Source organism: Ranitomeya variabilis, chromosome 6 (assembly GCF_051348905.1).
Source record: "Ranitomeya variabilis isolate aRanVar5 chromosome 6, aRanVar5.hap1, whole genome shotgun sequence".
In the NCBI taxonomy this organism is placed as follows: Eukaryota; Metazoa; Chordata; class Amphibia; order Anura; family Dendrobatidae; genus Ranitomeya; species Ranitomeya variabilis.
In genome coordinates, this window is record NC_135237.1 from 37,938,715 (window position 1) to 37,959,130 (window position 20,416).

General features: G+C 41.1%; 1 protein-coding gene across 1 annotated transcript in view; it reads left to right on the plus strand.

Moving 5' to 3' along the window:
• Positions 1 to 20,416, plus strand: part of ITGA8 (integrin subunit alpha 8) — a 175,593-nt gene that overhangs the window by 128,014 nt on the left and 27,163 nt on the right. The window contains exons 21-26 of the mRNA XM_077268244.1: positions 1,820 to 1,912; positions 3,189 to 3,265; positions 10,004 to 10,084; positions 13,410 to 13,515; positions 16,863 to 17,021; positions 18,517 to 18,648. Of these exons, the coding sequence (XP_077124359.1) occupies positions 1,820 to 1,912; positions 3,189 to 3,265; positions 10,004 to 10,084; positions 13,410 to 13,515; positions 16,863 to 17,021; positions 18,517 to 18,648 (648 nt within the window). The remainder of the gene's footprint in view (positions 1 to 1,819; positions 1,913 to 3,188; positions 3,266 to 10,003; positions 10,085 to 13,409; positions 13,516 to 16,862; positions 17,022 to 18,516; positions 18,649 to 20,416) is intronic.

Genomic DNA, 20,416 nt, shown 5'->3' on the forward strand with positions numbered 1-20,416 from the left:
AAATGGCCGCTGCTCCACGTGTGTCCATCCAGCACCCTCGGCTCCCACAGGCACCGCCGCCCGCCTAGATCCTCCGGCTTCTGCGCCCCGATGTCTCTCAGCGATCTCTGCCGGTGTCTGTCAAACCGCAGGGAAAACCCGACACTAAAGGGAGCCGGCACTTGCGCTCTGTCCAGCCAGGGCGCGCACAGGTAATATGGCCGCCGCCACACAAGAAGTCCTCACCAGCCCGGTCCACCGCAGTATTCGGCGCTCCAGGACCTCACTGTGTCAAACCGAAGGGGTCCTCAGATTCCTGGGGGTCCCAGGACATCAGCGCCAGCCCTAGTTTTGTGTGGATGACGGGTTTTAATGGCAGAATATAGTCAGGATGGTAGGAGCTCACACAGGCACGTCTTCCTCTCTCTGCTACATAGCCACGCCCCCGCAGTAATACTTTGACCATGTAACCCACCAAGAATTGAATTAATCGTAGGATAAAAGCAAATGATTGCCAGCTAAACGCACACCCTGCCAGAGAGGGCCCTTACATACACAGGGCAGACATCTGGCAGTGAAGGATGCTTAATTTAAAACATCATATCCTATGCTTTCAAGATAACGCTCCTCGTCTTGCTATATCCTGTTCACTGTGAAAACATAGGATATTGTCGTTTACACAGAGGATATTTTTGGGGTGTGTCAGATTAGACTCTCCTGTTAGAGTCTGTGAGACATTGCAGATTTATCTATTCTTTTATCCTGTTTTCTTTCCTCGTACATTAATCCGGTTACAGAAATAAAATAAAAAAAGATAACAAAAGAATAAAAATTACAAAGATGAAAAGTCGAAAATAGTCTATTTTTTTTATATTTGGTCTCAGCAATTAATTGTAATCAGTGAAACAACAAGAGTTTAGTTTCTCTGCAGCACCCCCACAGGTGAAAGGGAGAATTACAGCTCTCATTTAAATTAATGTGTGTTCTGTGTAATGCGTTAACTTTTTTGGGTCCTCCAAAGCAAGAGGTTATTAGCAAAACTTACAGGTACAAAGCCTGATATATTTTTTTTATTATTTTTTATTATTTTATTACAGTCCTGGAGGGAAGATTTGCATCCCCAAATCTGTGTCTGTATATGTACACATATCTGCTGCTATTTAAGAAAATGTTGGAATTTTTGCCCCCAAAATGGTCTCAATGAAAACACTGTCTCCGACAAAAACCAAAAGAGGACATGTTATGAAAAATATATTTCAGTAGTGTATCTTGTATCGGCACACTATGAGCTTGATTCACTATTGCATTTGTGTCTGTATTTGGTGTTTTTACCCTGCTTTTCATTTACACCTTATTGTTTTAATTAGCACCTTTTTTAAAGTCTATTTTATTTGTTCCCCTGGTTTTTTTTTTCTTTTATGTTCATCATTGTGGACGTGGCAAGTGGTTTCCAGCTGTTTTTGGTTGATTCATCAATTGTGGCTTTTTAAAAAGTCGCAGAATTTGGTGCAAATATACTCCAGTATCCCACACCCATCCATTATCTTGGAGTCATTTTATGTAATCCAGTTATTTTGTGATAAAAAGTCACAAAACAGGTCAAAGACTAAATTAAAAAGCATATGTGATTTTGCGCAAAATTCATGAACCACGCTGAAGAATTTGGTACAAAAAAATTAAACGATTAGATACACGACAAAAATGAAAACTGACATAAAAAAAAGTCCAAATGGTGAATTGGGACCTGATTTGTTTTCATATTTTAAATGCAGATTTTTTCTACATTTCCTCTTTTTCGCTTCTTGAAATATTTTGATTTTCACTGTCATCATTTCTGCAGGGACTGCGACAGCTTAATTGTGAATACAAAATGGAAAATGAGTCCCGAATGGTCGTATGTGACCTTGGAAACCCCATGGTTGCTGGAACTAATGTAAGCAATTTTTGTAAATTATCTGTGTGAATTGTGGATTTTATACCAAGTTTGTTAACTTTGAGTGATGACCCTTCCTAGAGGTCTAAGATTGCGTCTTACAAAATTTTATTTCTTTAAGTCACATTTTACAGGCCAAATTTTGCACCATTTCTGGCAATTCCATAATGCACATGCTTGACCTCTGCTCCAGTCAAACAAGGGCGAAAAGTCTTAGCAGTCCAACCCTCCAAATTTAGAAGTTATTACCTATTCTTTCCCTAAGTGATAACCTCTTCTTACTAAAGGAAAAATGGAAAGAGCTGGATTGACTCCGAAACGCGTAGTCTCAATAAAAATGTTTTTTTCATTTGGGACCTCCTTCATTTTTGCATCACCCTTTAAGCCACTATTACTCTCATCCAGCACTTACTAATATTTTTTTTTAGGTAATTTTTAGAGGTCAGCGCATTTTTTTTAGCCCTTTTTTCATAACGATTTCAATATAACCTCAAAACGACACAGAAAAAAAGGTGAAAAAAAAGGAAAAACCACAAAGCATTTAATTTGAAAATTTAAGTTACTTTGCAAAAACTGTTCATTGCGAATATGTTAGTGCTTTGACTTTGCAACTCTTATATACAGACCTACGAATCTCCATAGTAAAAAAAACAAAACAAGTAGTCATGTTCCTTTTTATGGCTATGTACACAGTTTTTTAAGAGGTTTTGGAAAACTGAGCAGAGACCTCCCACATCCTTGTCAAAAATGCAAAATCTTGGAGGTACTGCTCAGTTTCTGCTCTGAAAATTCAATAGAAAGTCTAAGTGTGCACATAGCCACTGAGCGGAAACTCTCCAAATCCTCCTCCACATCTTAAAACTCCCTAAATAATTGGAGTTTCCACTCAGTCTGCTGCAAAAACTCAGCAAGAAAAATCCAAGTTCAAATAGCTAATATGTCCCCTATTTTTCCCTAATCTAAAGTTGGAAAGCCAACAAGATTTAGGGAAAGAGGAATGGACTGCAGGATCCGACTACACAGAGTTTGTTTGTTGTCTGTTACTACGGAGATGCCTACTGAGTCTACATTGGAGTTACAAAAACAAAATTGTAGGATATTTTTAATATATACTTTTTTTAAAAGTTAATGAAATTAAACGAATGAAAAAATGAATGCATGAATTCAATTAATTCATTAATAGAAAAGATGTTATTTCTGTGTCTACCCAGCATGGCCGATGATGCCACTTACAATATAAAAAATCCTGACCTTACAGGTTTCTGGTCTGTTTTAGCTCTCGCTTGGTCTACGATTTATGGTCCAGAGGTTGGAAAGTGCTGACAGCATCAAATTTGATCTTTTTGTAAAAAGGTAAGGCCTCTGATTGTTCTTCAATATTTAGTTGCTTGTTATGGGTATGTCCAAAATTTAATTAGGGGACAATTTATCGATACCATCTAAAAGACAGTGTCGCTATGCTTTTGGGGAGAGGGTTAGAGTGATTTCCGTATTATGAAAAGGGAGACAACTCTCAATATCGGAATAATGGTTAAAAGACAATAAAACAAAATTAGGCGAAGTTATTGGGGTCTAACCGTTGGGCTTCAACCCATCCAGAGAACCGAGGCTCTGAAGAGCCCGTTTGAATGCTCCATTTATTGTTAAGGGTTCTTCAGAACCCACGTTCTCGGGATTGGCGGACATAACAATCTTAAGAATACTACTTTCAAGGGTCATTCTCAAAAAAACAAGTTATCCCCTTTACATAGGGACATACAGCGACCCTGATATTAGGGCTCTAGAATCTCGAGAACGGAGCTATTACAGCCCAAGAACGGGGCTTAGTAGATACTTCTTAAATAAGGTGTAGGTCCCTCCATTCATTGTCTATGGAACTGCTCATTTCTCGGGTTTTCACAGCCCCTATGATGGGATGCTTGAGGGTCCCAGTGGCTTTCTTCCATAGTCTATGACTTTTGGTTCTGATCTTGTGAGATTCCAGATTATTTTGCAGTATTGCACCAGATTATCAGATTAAGTTTTCTTTTTTTTCATAGAGCCGGAATGTGAATGTGCATATATCTACTATATAATTGTCTAAGGTTCACTTCCGTCTGTCCTTCTGTCTGTCTTTCTGTCTGTCATGGATATTCATTGGTCGCGGCCTCTGTCTGTCATGTAATCCAAGTCGCTGATTGGTCGTGGCAAAACAGCCACGACCAATCTGCGACGGGCACAGTCCGGCGCAAAAATGGCCGCTCCTTCCTCCCAGCAGTCAATGCCCGCTCCGTACTCCCCTCCAGTCTGCCCTCACACAGGGTTAATGGCAGCGTTGACCGCGGTGTAACGCACTCGGGTAACGCTGCTATTAACCCTGTGTGACCAACTTTTTACTATTGATGCTGCCTATGCAGCATGAATAGTAAAACGATCTAATGTTAAAAATAATTAAAAAAAATAAAAAATAGTTACATACTCACCCTCCGTTGGCCCCCGGATCGACAACAGGCCTTTCCCGATTGCGACGCTCCGGTAACCGGTCCATGCTGCGATCTCGCGAGATGATGACGTAGCGGTCTCGCAAGACCGCTACCTCATCATCTCGCGAGACCGCAATGCACTCTTCAGACCGGAGCGCGTGAGGAGCATCGGTAACCGGCCACTTCGATCTGGGCGCCAACGGAGGGTGAGTATGTAACTATTTTTTATTTTAATTCTTTTTTTTAACAGGGATATGCTGTATACTATGTGGCTGGGCAATATACTATGTGGCTGGGCAATATACTACGTGGCGGGGCAATATACTCCGTGGCTGGGCAATATACTACGTAACTGGGCAATATACTATGTGGCTGGGCAATATACTACGTGACTGGGCAATATACTATGTGGCTGGGCAATATACTACGTGGCTGGGCAATATACTACGTGACTGGGCAATATACTACGTGGCTGGGCAATAGCATATTCTAGAATACCCGATGCGTTAGAATCGGGCCACCATCTAGTATATATATGATTAAGTAGTATAATAGGACGGCTGGATCATGGCCATAGTATAGTATGTATAGGTACAAGCCATGGTGCACTTTTTGTATATTTTGTTTCTTGACATACCGAGGAATGTCTAGATGTCTGACCTTTACACCTAATTGTCTGAAGCGGATAAAACAATTTGGAAAGTTTGAGAAATATCTAGATAACTTAGCGTGAAATCGTACGACAGAGCTAAAGGGAAGGAAGTGGTGACAGAGAAGGATTATTATCCCAACATGTCGACCTTGAGGCGATCTGTCACACAATCAGCCATGTTTTTACAGCAAGAAGCAGACATTAATCTTCCCAGAATATGTGCATGTTATTAATGGAGCCAACAATGTGTGGACACACCTTGATTGTGACACTGGGGTCACAAGAGCAGATAGATCTCTATAATGGGGTCCAGTGGGTGACTGTCACTAATGGAAGATTTATTAGGATGATCAGACGTCACCACTCCCACCAGTGTCAGGAGTGAAGGGAAATGTTCGCAAAATTCTTTAGTTACTTTCAATAAAGTAAAACCCCGATTCATTAAGACCGGTGACTTTCATAGTGGTCTTGATGAGGGGGCTTGTTGGAGTCAGACGTTCATGAATCAGGATTGTCGGAAAGTGGCGTGCATCTCCATGTGCCAAACATCAGTAAGATTTCTGGCATAAGATACAAATCGGCCTGTCATGAGTTAGACAAGCTGTGACTTCACGATTAGGGATGAGTAAACCCGAACTGTAGAGTTCGGGGTTCATACATGACACCTAGTGTCGGGTGCTGGACTCCGGACACAGACTTCTCAAGAAAGTCTGTGAGAAGTCTGTGTTACTGTTCGGAGTTCAGATGCTTAATAAAGCTTGTTGGAATGCTGCAGCGTAGCCAATTAACAAACTGTTAGCCTGTGGGTACTTCCACAGCCATCACAGCCATACCGAGTATTGGCATGGCTGTGATTTGCTGGTGATACCCATGACCTAGCCTGTATAACCACCGGATCATGGGTAGCTCCGCCATTGTGATCTGATTAGCGTAGGGACAGCTTAAGTGAGGGACAGTATGAAAGAACAAAATAAATAATGAAAAAACTATGTGGGGTCCCCCGTTTTAATAACCAGTCAAAGGACAGCAAACAGCTGTTAGCTGGTCTTACTGTGCTGGGAAAGGGACAATATCCATGGACCTTCCCAGCCTATTAGTATCGGCCCCCAGCTGTCTGCTTTGCCGGGTATTAAAAATGGGGGGACCCCAAAATAAACGACGTGGGGTCCCCTCTATTTTTAATAATAACCAGTTATGGCAAAGCAAACAGCTCGGGGCAGATATTAATAGGCTGGGAAGGTCCATGCATATTGGCCCTTTCCCAACCTAATAACGCCAACCCTCAGCCGCCCCTGTAATAGCGCACCCATTAGATGCACCAGTTCTGGCACTTAGCCTCCACTCTTCCCAATTGCCCTGCTACGGTGGCAATCGGGGTAATAGGTTTTGGGTTTGATGTCAGCTATGTAATGTCCACAGGCATCAATCAAGACCACGGGTGAGTAATGGAGAGGCGTCTATCAGACACCACCATTACTAACCCTATATTTAAAAATAAAAAGACACCCACAGGAAAAAAAAAATTATTTGAATAAAGACTCCCCCACACATTCCCTGGTTTATCCATTTATTACTAACAAATAATCCCAGCAGTATCGTTATAATCCATCGTTCGGTTGTGCTCATTTTATCAGAGTTGGGCAAAACTTCAAAGAAAATGCCAAAAGTTGTAAAATATTTGCGCAGCTCTTTGTGCATATAATGCAAAAGTTTTACAATTCCAGAAACGAAAAACTGGACGAGAAATTCCTTTGTTTAAAAAACATTAAAATAAATTCAAATGATTATTGATTAACCATCATCTATTTACAATGAAGTTCCTTTTATCCATCATTCCATAATCCCAAATCTGATAATCCAAGCTATCTGATAATCCGGCACATCTCTAATCCTACAGATTCCATATTCAAGAACTGGCGCTGTAGTTGTGTGAATTTATTCTTCTGTGAATCAGTCACATTTTTTTCCATTTCCAGCTGATAACGTCCTTTGTTTTCCTATTTGCTGCGTTTTTCTAAACCACGATCTGGGAGTTTACAATCTTGTAATTGTGGAGCACGAGCGATGTCCAGGAAACTGTCAGCAGAGCTGTAATGAGATCCGCCGCCGAGCTGTTGACTCTCATGAATAACATTGTGATGCAGACGCGGGAGGATAGCCATCGGGTCACATGGCCAGGCTGCCAGTTGCTGCCTCCAGATACCGCCTATGTAATGAGATGATCTGAGCGGAGCAATGAGGGATTGATTATCTCGGACGGAACGATATGGATGTGTTTATTTAAAGATTACTAATTTATTTACATAACAGAAAACAAAACTTTTATTTTCGGCCTTGGCTCGGAATGTCTCAATCTTGTGGTTTTTCTCAGTTCATTGATCCAAGTTTGTCACCAGCTCCAAGTAGGAAAGTCAGAAACTACACTGAGGTCCAAATCCAGTTTTGAACACTTTTTTTTCCCATTGAAAACTATGATTATGTCACATCCTCTACTCTACTCACATGCGAAGCTGCACCAAACTCTGGGCAGTATAGCGTTCTTTTACATTAGACTACTTTACATTAGACTTCTTTATACTACAACAGATGAACACAGCAGTAATCATGTAATCTGAAATGCAGCTTTGGATGTGACTAGAGTTAAAAGTATGATATAATTTAAAAAAATTTCACCTCTGTTAACATCAAACTATATCGGCGACTTTAAAGGGAATCTAAATCTGAGAGCAGCATGATGCAGGGGCAGAGACCCTTATTCCACTGATATATCACTTTCTGGGCTGCTTAGTGTAGTTTTTATAAAATCAGTGTTTTATCATTTATTTAATCAGGAAATGCAGCAGGAATTTTGTTGTCAAACTAGATAGTAAAAGAACATCACAGCTCAAATATCAGCAATAAAAATGGAGAGAGAAGGCCATAAACATTTGCAGAAACTGTACAGATAGTATTTGACAGCAGTGAAGAGCAGTGTGTGAGGACAAGAGAATAAGACAGATAGTAATAGATAATTTAATAGGTTAAAAGAGATATGAAGAGATGGAAGAGTCACTGTGTCTATGAGGCAGGAGTGTCACTGCATCTGTGAGGCAGGAGAGTCACTGCATCTGTGAGGCAGGAGAGTCACTGCGTCTGTGAGGCAAGAGAGTCATTGCATCTGTGAGGCAGGAGAGTCACTGTGTCTGTGAGGCAGGAGAGTCACTGTGTCTGTGAGGCAGGAGAGTCACTGCATCTGTGAGGCAGGAGAGTCACTGCCTCTGTGAGGCAGGAGAGTCACTGCGTCTGTGAGGCAAGAGAGTGATTGCATCTGTGAGGCAGGAGAGTCACTGTGTCTGTGAGGCAGGAGAGTCATTGCATCTGTGAGGCAGGAGAGTCACTGCATCTGTGGGGCAGGAGAGTCACTGCATCTGTGAGGCAGGAGAGTCACTATGTCTGTGATGCAAGAGAGTCACTGCATCTGTGAGGCAGGAGAGTCACTGCGCCTGTGAGGCAGGACAGTCACTGCATCTATGAGGCAGGAGAATCACTGCATCTGTGAGGCAGGAGAGTCACTATGTCTGTGAAGCAAGACAGTCACTGTGTCTGTGAGGCAGAAGAGTCACTGAATCTGTGAGGCAGGAGAGTCACTGCATCTGTGAGGCAGGAGAGTCACTGCATCTGTGAGGCAGGAGAGTCACTATGTCTGTGAAGCAAGGTAATCACTGCGTCTGTGAGGCAGGAGAGTCACTGCATCTGTGAGGCAGGAAAGTCACTGAATCTGTAAAGCAGGAGAGGCACTGTGTATGTGAGGCAGGAGAGTCACTGTGTATGTGAGGCAGGAGTCTCACTGTGTATGTGAGGCAGGAGAGTCACTGTGTCTGAAGCAAGAGAGTCACTGCATCTGTGAGGCAGGAGAGTCAATGCATCTGTGAGGCAGGAGAGTCACTGTAAGTGAGGTAGGAGTGTCACTGCGTCTGTGAAGCAAGAGTCACTGCGTCTGTGAGGCAGGAGAGTCACTGCATCTGTGAGGCAGGAGAGTCACTGTGTATGTGAGGCAGGAGAGTCACTGTGTATGTGAGGCAGGATAGTCACTGTGTATGTGAGGCAGGAGTGTCCCTGTGTATGTGAGGCAGGAGAGTCACTGCGTCTGTGAAGCAAGAGAGTCACTGCGTCTGTGAGGCAGGAGAGTCACTGCATCTGTGAGGCAGGAGAGTCACTGTGTATGTGAGGCAGGAAAGTCACTGTGTATTTGAGGCAGGAAAGTCATTGTGTATGTGAGGCAGGAGAGTCACTGTGTCTGTGAGGCAGGAGAGTCACTGCATCTGTGAGGCAGGAGAGTTACTGCGTCTGTGAGGCAGGAGAGTTACTGCATCTGCGAGGCTGGACAAAGGAATGATACGCATGGCTTGCATCTGTTTCTTTCTTCTTCAGTGTGGTTAGAGTGCTGCAGAAAATCAATCACACATATTGTATCTGGAGACTGGAGTGCTTTTGATTCATGGTCAATCGAATCGCTGCTTTCCTATTAAAATTTGGCGAAGCTAGCGAATTAAAATTTGAAAAAAAAATCACCAATCACTTGTTGGGACCTACATTGTCGACAGATCAAAGGAGCGGAGGCTGTGACTAGTTCTCAAACTCCTGCACCTCTGCACCATTCACTTAAACAGGCTGAGCTGCATTACCAGGCAGTGCCACACACATATGACGTCGCTGTGTCTGGTGTGGAGCATCTGCAGAGAGTTCAGCTGCTTCTTTGTACTATTGAACAGTGAGCTGACCAGAAAGGTGATCCCTAGCAATCATAGATTGATGGTGATCCCTAGCAATCATATATTGATGATCTGTGCTGACGATGAATGAGCTATGTATATCATTAACGTATCATTAAGAATTATTATATCCCAATCTCAAAATGTAACACCAGCTAAACTCTCACCAATTACAAAACATTTTGTTGTTCGTTATTTGACCCTAATAAACTTTTTTTTCCTCCAGTTCTAATAAGGATAATCCCAACAGTAACCTTGTCAGTCTGGAAATCTTCATCACTGCTGTGTCCCGGGTGGAGATCAGGGGGTGAGTATCTTAGTTTGTTTTCCTATATTTTGATCATTATTTCTTCTAAGTACATATCTATGCATTTCAAAGATTGACGTCCTGCAGCCCCCAACACCAATATCTTGTAGGTTCTGCAGCAGCCAGAAGTAAACAGTGCCAAAAACCGTTATGGTCTCAAGTTTTGTGAACAACCAAAATAGTACTTAGGGGTGATTTTTGACCCCATCGCTGTACCTTGTGCCTTATACTGATTATATAGGTTTGTACAAACTGTGCTGCTGTAACTATCTTTACAGCTCATCCATTGGGGCATATGTTCATCTTGGAAACTCCATATAATGGAATCCATAGCCTGCCATATATTTAAGATTCTATACCAAGGTTTCATACTAAATCTACGAGTAATACAAATTAAGCATGCCCCCAACAAATATGTTATGATGGACAAGCAGCTCTTCAAAAGGAGAATACAGTGCCTCATGGAGATATCATACTACCCCTCTAAAGTATCTATTGGTCTGTATCAAGGACCCATAGGGACTGTGTGTCCCTAAATACAGGCTCTGTGCATATGGCAAGATTATGTTCACAGCTTGAAAAAATCACCATCTTAAATTGTAAATGGTACAGGTGAAGATAAAAACTGCAATGACAATAAGCGCAATAGGGTCTTATCCGAATTACAAAAGAGAGTAAAACGGGATTTGCTCACCTGGGGGGGTTGTGACTTTTACAACCCCTTTGTTAGCTTGTAAGTAAAGATGGCTGCTGCAGATTCACCAAATAGAAAGTCAGCAAACTTGGAAATGAAAGTGGATGTACAACTGCGCTGCCGATAATCCAATATACAAGAGACCAGATGCGGTATGGGTGCAGTTTTATTTGTCAATGGAGCACAAATAGAGGTGGATAAGGGTGTTTGTTAAGTTTGAAAGAAGGAAAAGGGGGTTTTGAGAAGAAAGAAGGGTTTAACTTCTTTCCTTTTCTTTTTTTTCTTTCAAATAATTTTATCTGTTCCTTATTCACTTGCTCCATATCTAGTGGCTCATACCACTACAACACACTCCCAGCCCACTAACCACAACAGCTGGTTCAATTCTCTCCATCTCTTTTTGATATTTTTACCAAACACCCTTATCCACCTCTATTTCTGCTCCTTTTTATTTCTAAACACAAAAAATTCTTATTCTTTTTCAATTCAATTTCCAAGTTTGTGCAAAGGTCGTTTTATGTATCATGCCGACAAGATAATGTTTTGTGCTGGTCATATGACCATGGGGGACCCTCTTTGTGTGCTCCTGTTTTTTGAATGTATTGTCTATTTATTTTTGGAAGTTGTACCCTATCATGTGGTTTATCCTGATGAAGAGTTATGATCACCTCGAAACGCGTCGACAAGTAAATCGCATCACTACTGCATCTGGTGTCCTGTTGTATATTGGATTCTCGGCAGCACAGTTTTACATCCACTTTCATCTCCAACTTTGCTGACTAAATTGTAAATAGTGTAACTTTTCTACATAAACAATTTAATTTAAGTTGAAAAAAAACGTAGCAGCCTTGTAAATTTTCTCCTATTGTTTTGTGTCTACAGATCCTAATCAGGCTTATATATCTCCATGGCAACAGACTACAAACAAGCTAACTGTAGTCTGAACCTCACATTGCCATCTATCTGTCTGGTCCTTCTTGCAACTCTACCAAATGTATGTTAGTAAGAAGAAGGATGGCAGATGGAAATATTAATGCAGGATCAAACTACACAGAACTTGTTTGTAGTCTGTTACTATAGTGTTTGTAGTCTGTTACCATGGAGATGCATAAGTCTGCATATAAACTGTAGACACAAAACAATAGAACTTGTATTTATTGAGATTACTTTCAAAATTGCTTTGTATTTTCATTTTTAATTTATCGGAATAATAAAAAAATGACTGTGATACCTTTTTAAAGCAGTACTCCACTTCCTCCAGTCAGTCTCTTATACAGTGAATGGTCAACATGTGGACCACTCCAGGGATCTCAGGATCGCTGGGGGTCCAAGCAGACAGATCCCCATCGACCAGTAAGTTATAAGTCCCAGAGTTAGAGGATAACACTATGGACACAATGGATGTTACGACCCTCACTGTAGGAATTCTGCCGCGACCCAAAATGTATCTATTTCAATACTATAGAAAATTTAACAAGACTTCATGTAACGACCAATAAAAGAGCAAATCCTTAAAAACTGAAGTTAATAAGGTTTACCTATATCATATAGGTCGGGGGAATAGCAGTCCCCGTCTTGTTTGATATCATATCCAGGCTGCTGGAATATGCTGCGTCTGCTTTTTTTCCTTTCTCGGTGCGCAGACTGAGCCTTGGACTTTGGTGACCTCCAGGAACGTGTTAGTAATTCCAGACAGCATGTGCTGCCATCACTTACAGTAAAATGAAACAGGTTCCGTGGTCCCTGGAGGAGGATTAAATTGGAGACTTCTTCATCTAAAAAAAGGGAGACCAATGGAGAAATTAAGATACTTACAAAGAATACAATAGTGGGCTACAAGGCTCGTATTACTTCTCGAACATCTCCATAAAATACTGCCGATCTTTACAACGTGGCTTCCATTACGAGCTTATTAAAATCTCCGGACTTAGTTTCCATCATGTGCTGTATTGTAAAGAGATTTAAGACCATGACCTAAGACAATATTCCCTGCTAGAAATCATTAGAAATACTGTATTTCCTCATCCTAACCTCCTTTTCTTTAAGTTCTTCCCAAGCCGACCGGGTTCTGGTCTTCTGGTTAGTGTAGTAGCATCAACCAGGAAATCACCGGAGGAAATAAGTGATTAGGGATAACCAGCTACAGTTGTGTAAACTGTGGGATAAAGAGGGTTTCTCAAGATTTTGCAAATGGATGGCAATTTTGCTAATGGAATCCATGAAGTCCAGCTTCTTCCATCTTTGATTTCTTGCAGAGTTACCCCAATTTATCTTGTATCTGGGAACCTTTCCGATGTCAGTGATTACATTAAAAGGATATCTGTACTTTGTCCCCGGATTGGATGGGACAGGCTATACATTACTACACTCTTTAGATGTGACCCTTCAAAGGGAACATATGGATTTTCTACATGTCATGATTAATAGGATCAGTTACTATGAGCTGGTTTCCATATTTCTTACTGATTAGGACCATCAAGTCTAAAACTGTTGTATGCATGTTAGAATTAGGGTTCATTCCTACATGGTAGATTTCCAGCCCCAAAAACACATTCAGATGAATAAATCCTATATATATATATATGATTAATATTAACCACTCATATTAATTCCTAAATATTTTTCTTGTAGAGTGTCTCTACCTCCTCAAGTCGTCTTACCTATTCCTGACTTTGAACCCAAGGAAAAACCAACAGAAGAAGTGGAAATCGGACCCTTAGTTCAGCACATCTACGAGGTATAACTCAACTTACTAAGTAGCAGTAAACTTATAGGAACACCTTTATACTGTTTTTGTTATTGTGCATATTTTTTACTATTTTGCTGCTTCGGCGTGTCTGCAAGTCCTTTATGTAGCTGAGTGAACCTCAAAAATGTTACAAATCCGTCCTGGTCCTGATGCCTCTCTCTGCTCTCTGCTAGAGATAGAGAAAGAGTGAGGGGTTGTGCACAGATCTCCAAAGCCGTCCCCCCAAAAAAGCATGTACAGTCTCAGAGAGGGCTGAGAAAACAGGCTATAGAAAAGAAGGAAAGCAAATGAAGAGGAAATAATTGCAGGATAGAAGCTGTTCTGATAAGCAAGCTAATGAAAACAGCAGTACCTGAATACACAATGATCATGTCAAACCTATATTACCAGGAGAGACAATCCCGCAAAAGAAAAATCTGAAACTTGGATCAGGGAGTCTGACCGGGAATGAAGGAATGAAGCTTGCGGAGTGAAATTTGCTAATTTATTTATTTTACTCTCGTATATGGTCCCACTACAGAAGTCATCTGTCCCCATTGACGCTCACAATCTAAATGTGTGTATACTTTTTCATTGGCACTCACAGTCTAAATTCCTTATAAGTATGTCTTTGGAGTGTGGAAGGAAACCCCAAATCCTTGCAGATATTGTCTTTGGTGGGATTTGAACCCAGAACCACATTGCTGAAAAGCCGTAATGTTAATCAATGAGCCACCAAGTACTAACATATGTAACAATGCATCCATGACAAAGGTTTCTATAGTCACGCGTGTAGACTTTTTGAACCATTTTGTTACTGTTGCACCATTCTACAATGATAATTTCCTGTTCCTGCTAGAATACAGGAAATAAAAAATGTCTAGTGCAAATAACACATAGGGTCTGATTGTATTCTGTAACTTTACGTGCACATTTACAGTGGAGAGAATAAGTATTTGATACACTGCCGATTTTGCAAGTTTTCCCATCTACAAAGAATGGAGAGGTCTGTAATTTTATTGTAGGTACACTTCAACTATGAGAGACAGAATCTTAAAAAAAACATCCAGAAAATCACATTGTATGATTTTTATATAAGTAATTTGCATTTTATTGCATGAAATAAGTATTTGATAGAATAGAAAAGCAGAACTTAATATTTGGTACAGAAGCCTTTGTTTGCAATTACAGAGGTCAGACATTTCCTGTAATTCTTGACCAAGTTTGCCCACACTGCAGCAGGGATTTTGGCCCACTCCTCCATACAGATCTTCTCCAGATCTTTCAGGTTTCGGGGCTGTCACTGGGCAACATTGAGTTTCAGCTCCCTCTAAAAATCTTCTATTGGGTTCAAGTCTGGAGATTGTCTAGGCGACTCCAGGACCTTGAAATGCTTCTTACGGAGCCACTCCTTAGTTGCCCTAGCTGTGTGTGTTGGGTCATTGTCGAGCTGTAAGACCCAGCCACGACCCATCTTCAATGCTCTCACTGAGGGTGTCGTGATATATAAGACCCCATGGGGGGTCTGTTTGCGGACAGCACGACACACAACGGGATGGTAAAGGGTGAGGAAGGCCCTACCAATAGGGAAATGAGGAATGGTAACCTCCTGCTCAAACCTGAGCCTGACCCTGCACTCCCCTAATGCCCTAAGTGGGTCCTTCCCCCCACCGTCATCAGGAACCTCGTCCCTCACTGTCACCTCACACTGTGCTGGCTAGTGCACTGGACGGCAAGGGGCGCTAGCCTCACCACTGCAGATAGTACAGCACAGGGGACAGTGACAAAGACGAGACAAACGGGGTAATAACACAACTTAGCTTTACAACTTCCCCTGCTGCAAAGCACCGCACAGCAGACTAAAGACACCAAGATCATGAACTCACAAAACCAGCTGATAAACCACAGCAGCCAGCAAGCTCCTTACTCCAGGCTTGGTCACTGTAGATTGCTCTATCACCAACAGTCAGCTGATGCATCAGGTGACCAGTTAAAGGATGGTGGGAGTGGTCACCACCCACATCAGCTGACCTAACAACCCTGTAGTTAGAAAGTTAGAACAGATTGCCAGAGAGGGAAACTGATAATAACCCCCGACCCCCTCTGGTCCTGAAAGGAAAAAAAGCTTCATTTAATTCATAGTGGAACCAAAGCTGCCACAAATCCAAAAATGGATCATGACAGTGGGAAGGAGATTGTTGGCCAAAATCTTGTGATACATGACCTCATCCGTCCTCCCTTCAATACAGTACAGTCGTCTTATCCCCTTTGCAGAAAAGCACCCCCAAAGTATGATGTTTCCTCCACTATGCTTCATGGTTGTTATGGTGTTTTTCGGTTGTACTCATCCTTTTTCTTCCTCCAAACACGGATAGTGAAGTTGATAACATAAAGTTCTGTTTTGGTCCCATCTGACAATATGACCTTCTCCCATGCCTCTTCTGGATCATCCATCATTGGTGAACTTCAGATGGGATTGGACATGTGCTGGTGTGAATAGGGGGACCTTGTGTGCCCTGCAGGATTTTAATCAATGGTGCCTCAGACAGTGGAAGATTGACTGTCATCTTGTGTTTCTTCATTTTCTAATAATTGTGCCAACAGTTGTTGCCTTCTCACCAAGCTGCTTGCCTGTTATCTGTAGCCAATCCCAGCATTTTGCAGGTCTACAATGTTGTCTCTGGTGTCCTTAGACAGCTCTTTTGTCTTGGCCATGGTGGAGAGGTTGGAGTGTGATTGATTGAGTGCATGGACAGGTGTCTTTTCTACCGGTAACAGGATCAAACAGGTGCTTCTTAAAGAAAAACTAACAGGTCTGTGAGAGTCAGAATTCTTGTTGGTTGGTTGGTGATCAAATACTTATTTCATGCAATAAAATGCAAATTAATTACGTAGAAATCATATAATGTGATTTTCTGGATTTTATTTTTATATTCTGTCTCTCACAGTTGAAGTGTACCTACGATAAAAATTACATTGCAGACCTCTCCATTCTTTGTAGGTGGGAAAACTTGCAAAATTGTCAGTGTATCAAATATTTATTTTCCCCACTGTATATATTAGATGCAGTTAATATTGTTGCAACAGTGTACACACCCTTTCAATGGACTTTCCTAAATGTGAGGCTTATGGCAAGTTAATGAAACATCCCAAAACGTGAAATTTCTTGTGTCTCACCAATCTTGTACATTAAAAATTCTCAGTCCCAGATTTCATTGCAGAGATTGTTATTTGGTAAAAAAAATATCCTCATATACTGTAATCAGTGAGATGGGCAACAGTCCCAGAAACTTTGCAAGAAAAACTATAGAAATACAATTTGTAAAAAATGATTTTTTTCTTTATTTTGTCTTAAGCTGCATAATATTGGACCAAGTGCGGTAGGAGAAACACACGTTACTGTGGAATGGCCTGTCCAGGACAAAGAGAAGTTCCTCCTTTATATATTTCACATTGAGACCGAGGGCCCCTTGCAGTGCCATCCAAACAGCGCAATCAACTCTTTGAAAATTAAGGTATGTTAACAAGACAAATTCACCACATATAATGCTTAAAGGGCAACCCCAATAATTAGCTGATCACTGTGATTGCTTCTTGGAAACCTCTTCTGACCATAACATTCCCCTTGCAATAGCCCTTGCAGGGAATATGTTGTATTGCATGACACAAATTCAAATAAATGGGATACTTTGTAATGTGTACCAGGACTGAGTCCTCCATAACAAGAGTTACTCCTCTTAAGCTACCATCCGCTAAACAAGTCTCGGTAAACATTTATTAAAGCTCAATATTTTTACATTTTGCATTCACTTGTCTTGAATATTTATGATCACCCCCTTTAAATGGAACATTTCTGACAGTTTCCCATAGAGTGTGTCAATAAAATTCTTCTTACTCATGCCATGGATAATACCCGGGTAATCCACATTGCTCACGGATTAGATGTACAGCGTTGTCAGTATCCCCTAATTTCTCTACAGGGATTGAGATTAAACCTTTTGCAGCTTTCTCGATACGGTAACTTCCCCACAGGGTCCTATTTGTCTCTGCACTTTTCTTATATCAGGCATCCTACTTCATGTACGGCTTTGCCACCCGTGGGATTTATGGGATAATATCCTTCTATTTTCTGCCCCATATGGGCTGCACATGTGCGGGTTTCCGTCTATCCAGTCCAGGGATAATTCCTCTACTGCTAGCAGCCGTTAGTTAATTTTCCTCCTCCATTTAATCTTTTATTGAAGTCGCACTAATGGAACGGAGAACGAATGTTCTTTCCTTCCCGAAAATTACAGTGGATGGATTATAGGGAACAATGCTGATTTACTAACATTTAATAAGAAAAAAGGAAGATAATTCTGTATGTGTATATATATATATATATATATATATATATATATATATATATATTTATATATAAAATGTAGAGCGTAAGAGTGACGTATTGAGGAGCTAATGTCGGGAAGTCTGCTTGTAACCCCCATATAGGACAGGATATACGTCCGGAAGCTCGGACTTCTAGACACAAAATGCTGTAGGGTCTTTCCCTGAAGATGTGCACAGCTTCGAGCAGGGGCAACTGAGGCTATAGTCTTGGAGTCTCCACCACTCGGAAGCCCCCATCGTCCTACCTTACCATGCACCATTTCTTAATTAAAAGATAACCACTATTATACATGCACTAATATATGACCACAAAATGTTATAATTTGGTAACTCTTGATGCAATATTTCGTTAAAGAAGACCATTTGCCCCTGAGATATTTGCCCAATGACCTCCAATCTCTCCCAATCTGGCTTTGGGTACACTCTTATTATTCTAGTATCAGTATTAATACTATTTAATTATTGACTTTTCTGGCTGTTGATGTTAGTTTTCTTGCCCCTTTTCATTATGAGCAGTCATTGTGGGATTAGCTACATAAAATAGTAGTTCCATTTTGGAAGGTTTCAGACTCATCACCTATCAGACATTTCAGTTTTCTAATTAATTTATTGATGTCTCTTTAGTCAAGTGAACCAGAAGACACTCCAGTATTAGCTGCTTTCCTACGAAATTCCAGTGTGTCTCATGCCGTGAGTCGAAGAGACATAGCGATGGCTGAACCTCTGAGGCACAACCCCATTTTAACTAAACTACTGGTAAGAACATGGCATCATATGGTAAGAACGCTCGTTCAGATGAAAGCTATCTTCCCCGATCCCCCCATAATTATATTGACACTGAGATCAATTGCATGGAAGGATAACATTAGAATAGCTTGGTAGTAGACTTGGACCTCGTCCATCAGTAATCTCTGGCCACTAGACGGAAGCCCTGAGAACCGCCTCTTATGTCCCAGCATTATTTTTATTAGCCAATCGTACTCGACATCATCGTTACGGCATGATGCACATGTGACATTGTGCCAGGCCAGCTAATCAAAAGAGGAGCCACAGACAAGGCACCAGGAGATAGAAGGCAGTTCTCAAGGATCCCATCCAGCAACCACAGAATAGTGATATGGCCAATGGATCAGGTCTTGTGAATCAATTCACGCCAACTCTACTTAATAGCTTTACAGTAGAAGAATTACACATTAGGGGTGCCAAGGATTTTGAGAAGTTCCTCCATGACTTGGAGATACCAAAGTGGTTAGACTTTTCTCAACCCTCCTCCTTACGTCAACTTAAATGTTCATCCTTGGCCATTAAATTTGTGGGACCCTGCAGATCGTTCTTAAACATCATTTCATGAACAACTTGTTTGGATTGTCTGAAAATGCACCTTGAAGGGTAATTATAGTCAAAGGCAGTGGCATCTCAGTGTCTTGAAGGAAGCACCATTTGACCAAAAAGGAACATAAGCGTTTGGTGTTTCATCTACTTCATGGTAAGCTAAATCGCTTTGACTATGATGTAGACATAAGCACATAGTCTTAGGTGTCTGGGCCAGAAAGTTCATGAAAGCCTTTTCACTTTTGAAAACCTCTGTAGAAGATTCTGAAAAGTTATTTTTGGCAAAGATTGTATGCTAAAATGATGGTAAAGCCCCTTTCAGAGCAGACAGGTCATTTTATGTGTAGGTAACCTTAGGCACATGTTTAAGTTTATGCCAGCTGGAAGGTTGATTATGGTCAAGCAACACCATGATCATCATGTCTTAGAGAAAATTACATTTGTCAGCTTGCCTCATGGCACCTAAAAGACCCCTGAGTTTTTCATCCAAGACATGAATGTAGCAAAGCTGTTCAACTCATGCCACTCGACAGTCTCATAGAATTTGACCAGAAGGACAAATGTGGCACCACTGCTACATTTCAATGGGAGGGACATGGGATGGAAGCTCTGAAAATTACTGGGGGTCTCAGTGGTCAAACCCTCACTGATAACTTGTTATTACTGGATACTCGATCAAGATCCTGCACAGGTTACCTGACAATTCATATTTTAGGATACGGAAGGTAGGCAGTAGGATAAAAAATAGTAAAAAAGCTTCAGTCTTTCCATGTCTTGAAGGAAACATTTGACCCTTTGTCTGATGGTCCCAAAAATTTAGGAATTTTGCCTAGTCCTGCTAAATCAGGCTACGGCCATGTAATGCCTCTGAGTATTTTCACTCTCCTTTATCTGTCTATAAGAACACGTGTGACATTTCTATCTCTTGGATTTCCGAGAGATTGAAAGATACACATGTTGTTCAATTCGTTAATAAGAAACACATTTGATTATTTGCTCCAGGTCATTGACTTGTTTTCATGTCTGGAAGTGTGTTTTGTTCCGATTTTTTTTGTAATAGTTGTTGGAAGATCTTGTAGTTATTTTGCTGGCTTGGTCCATAAATCTGTTGTAGATAAGAAGAATGCTTTTCTAACATACCAAATCAGAAGAGAAGTGAGGCATTTATACAGACAATTGGAATCCAAGAAAT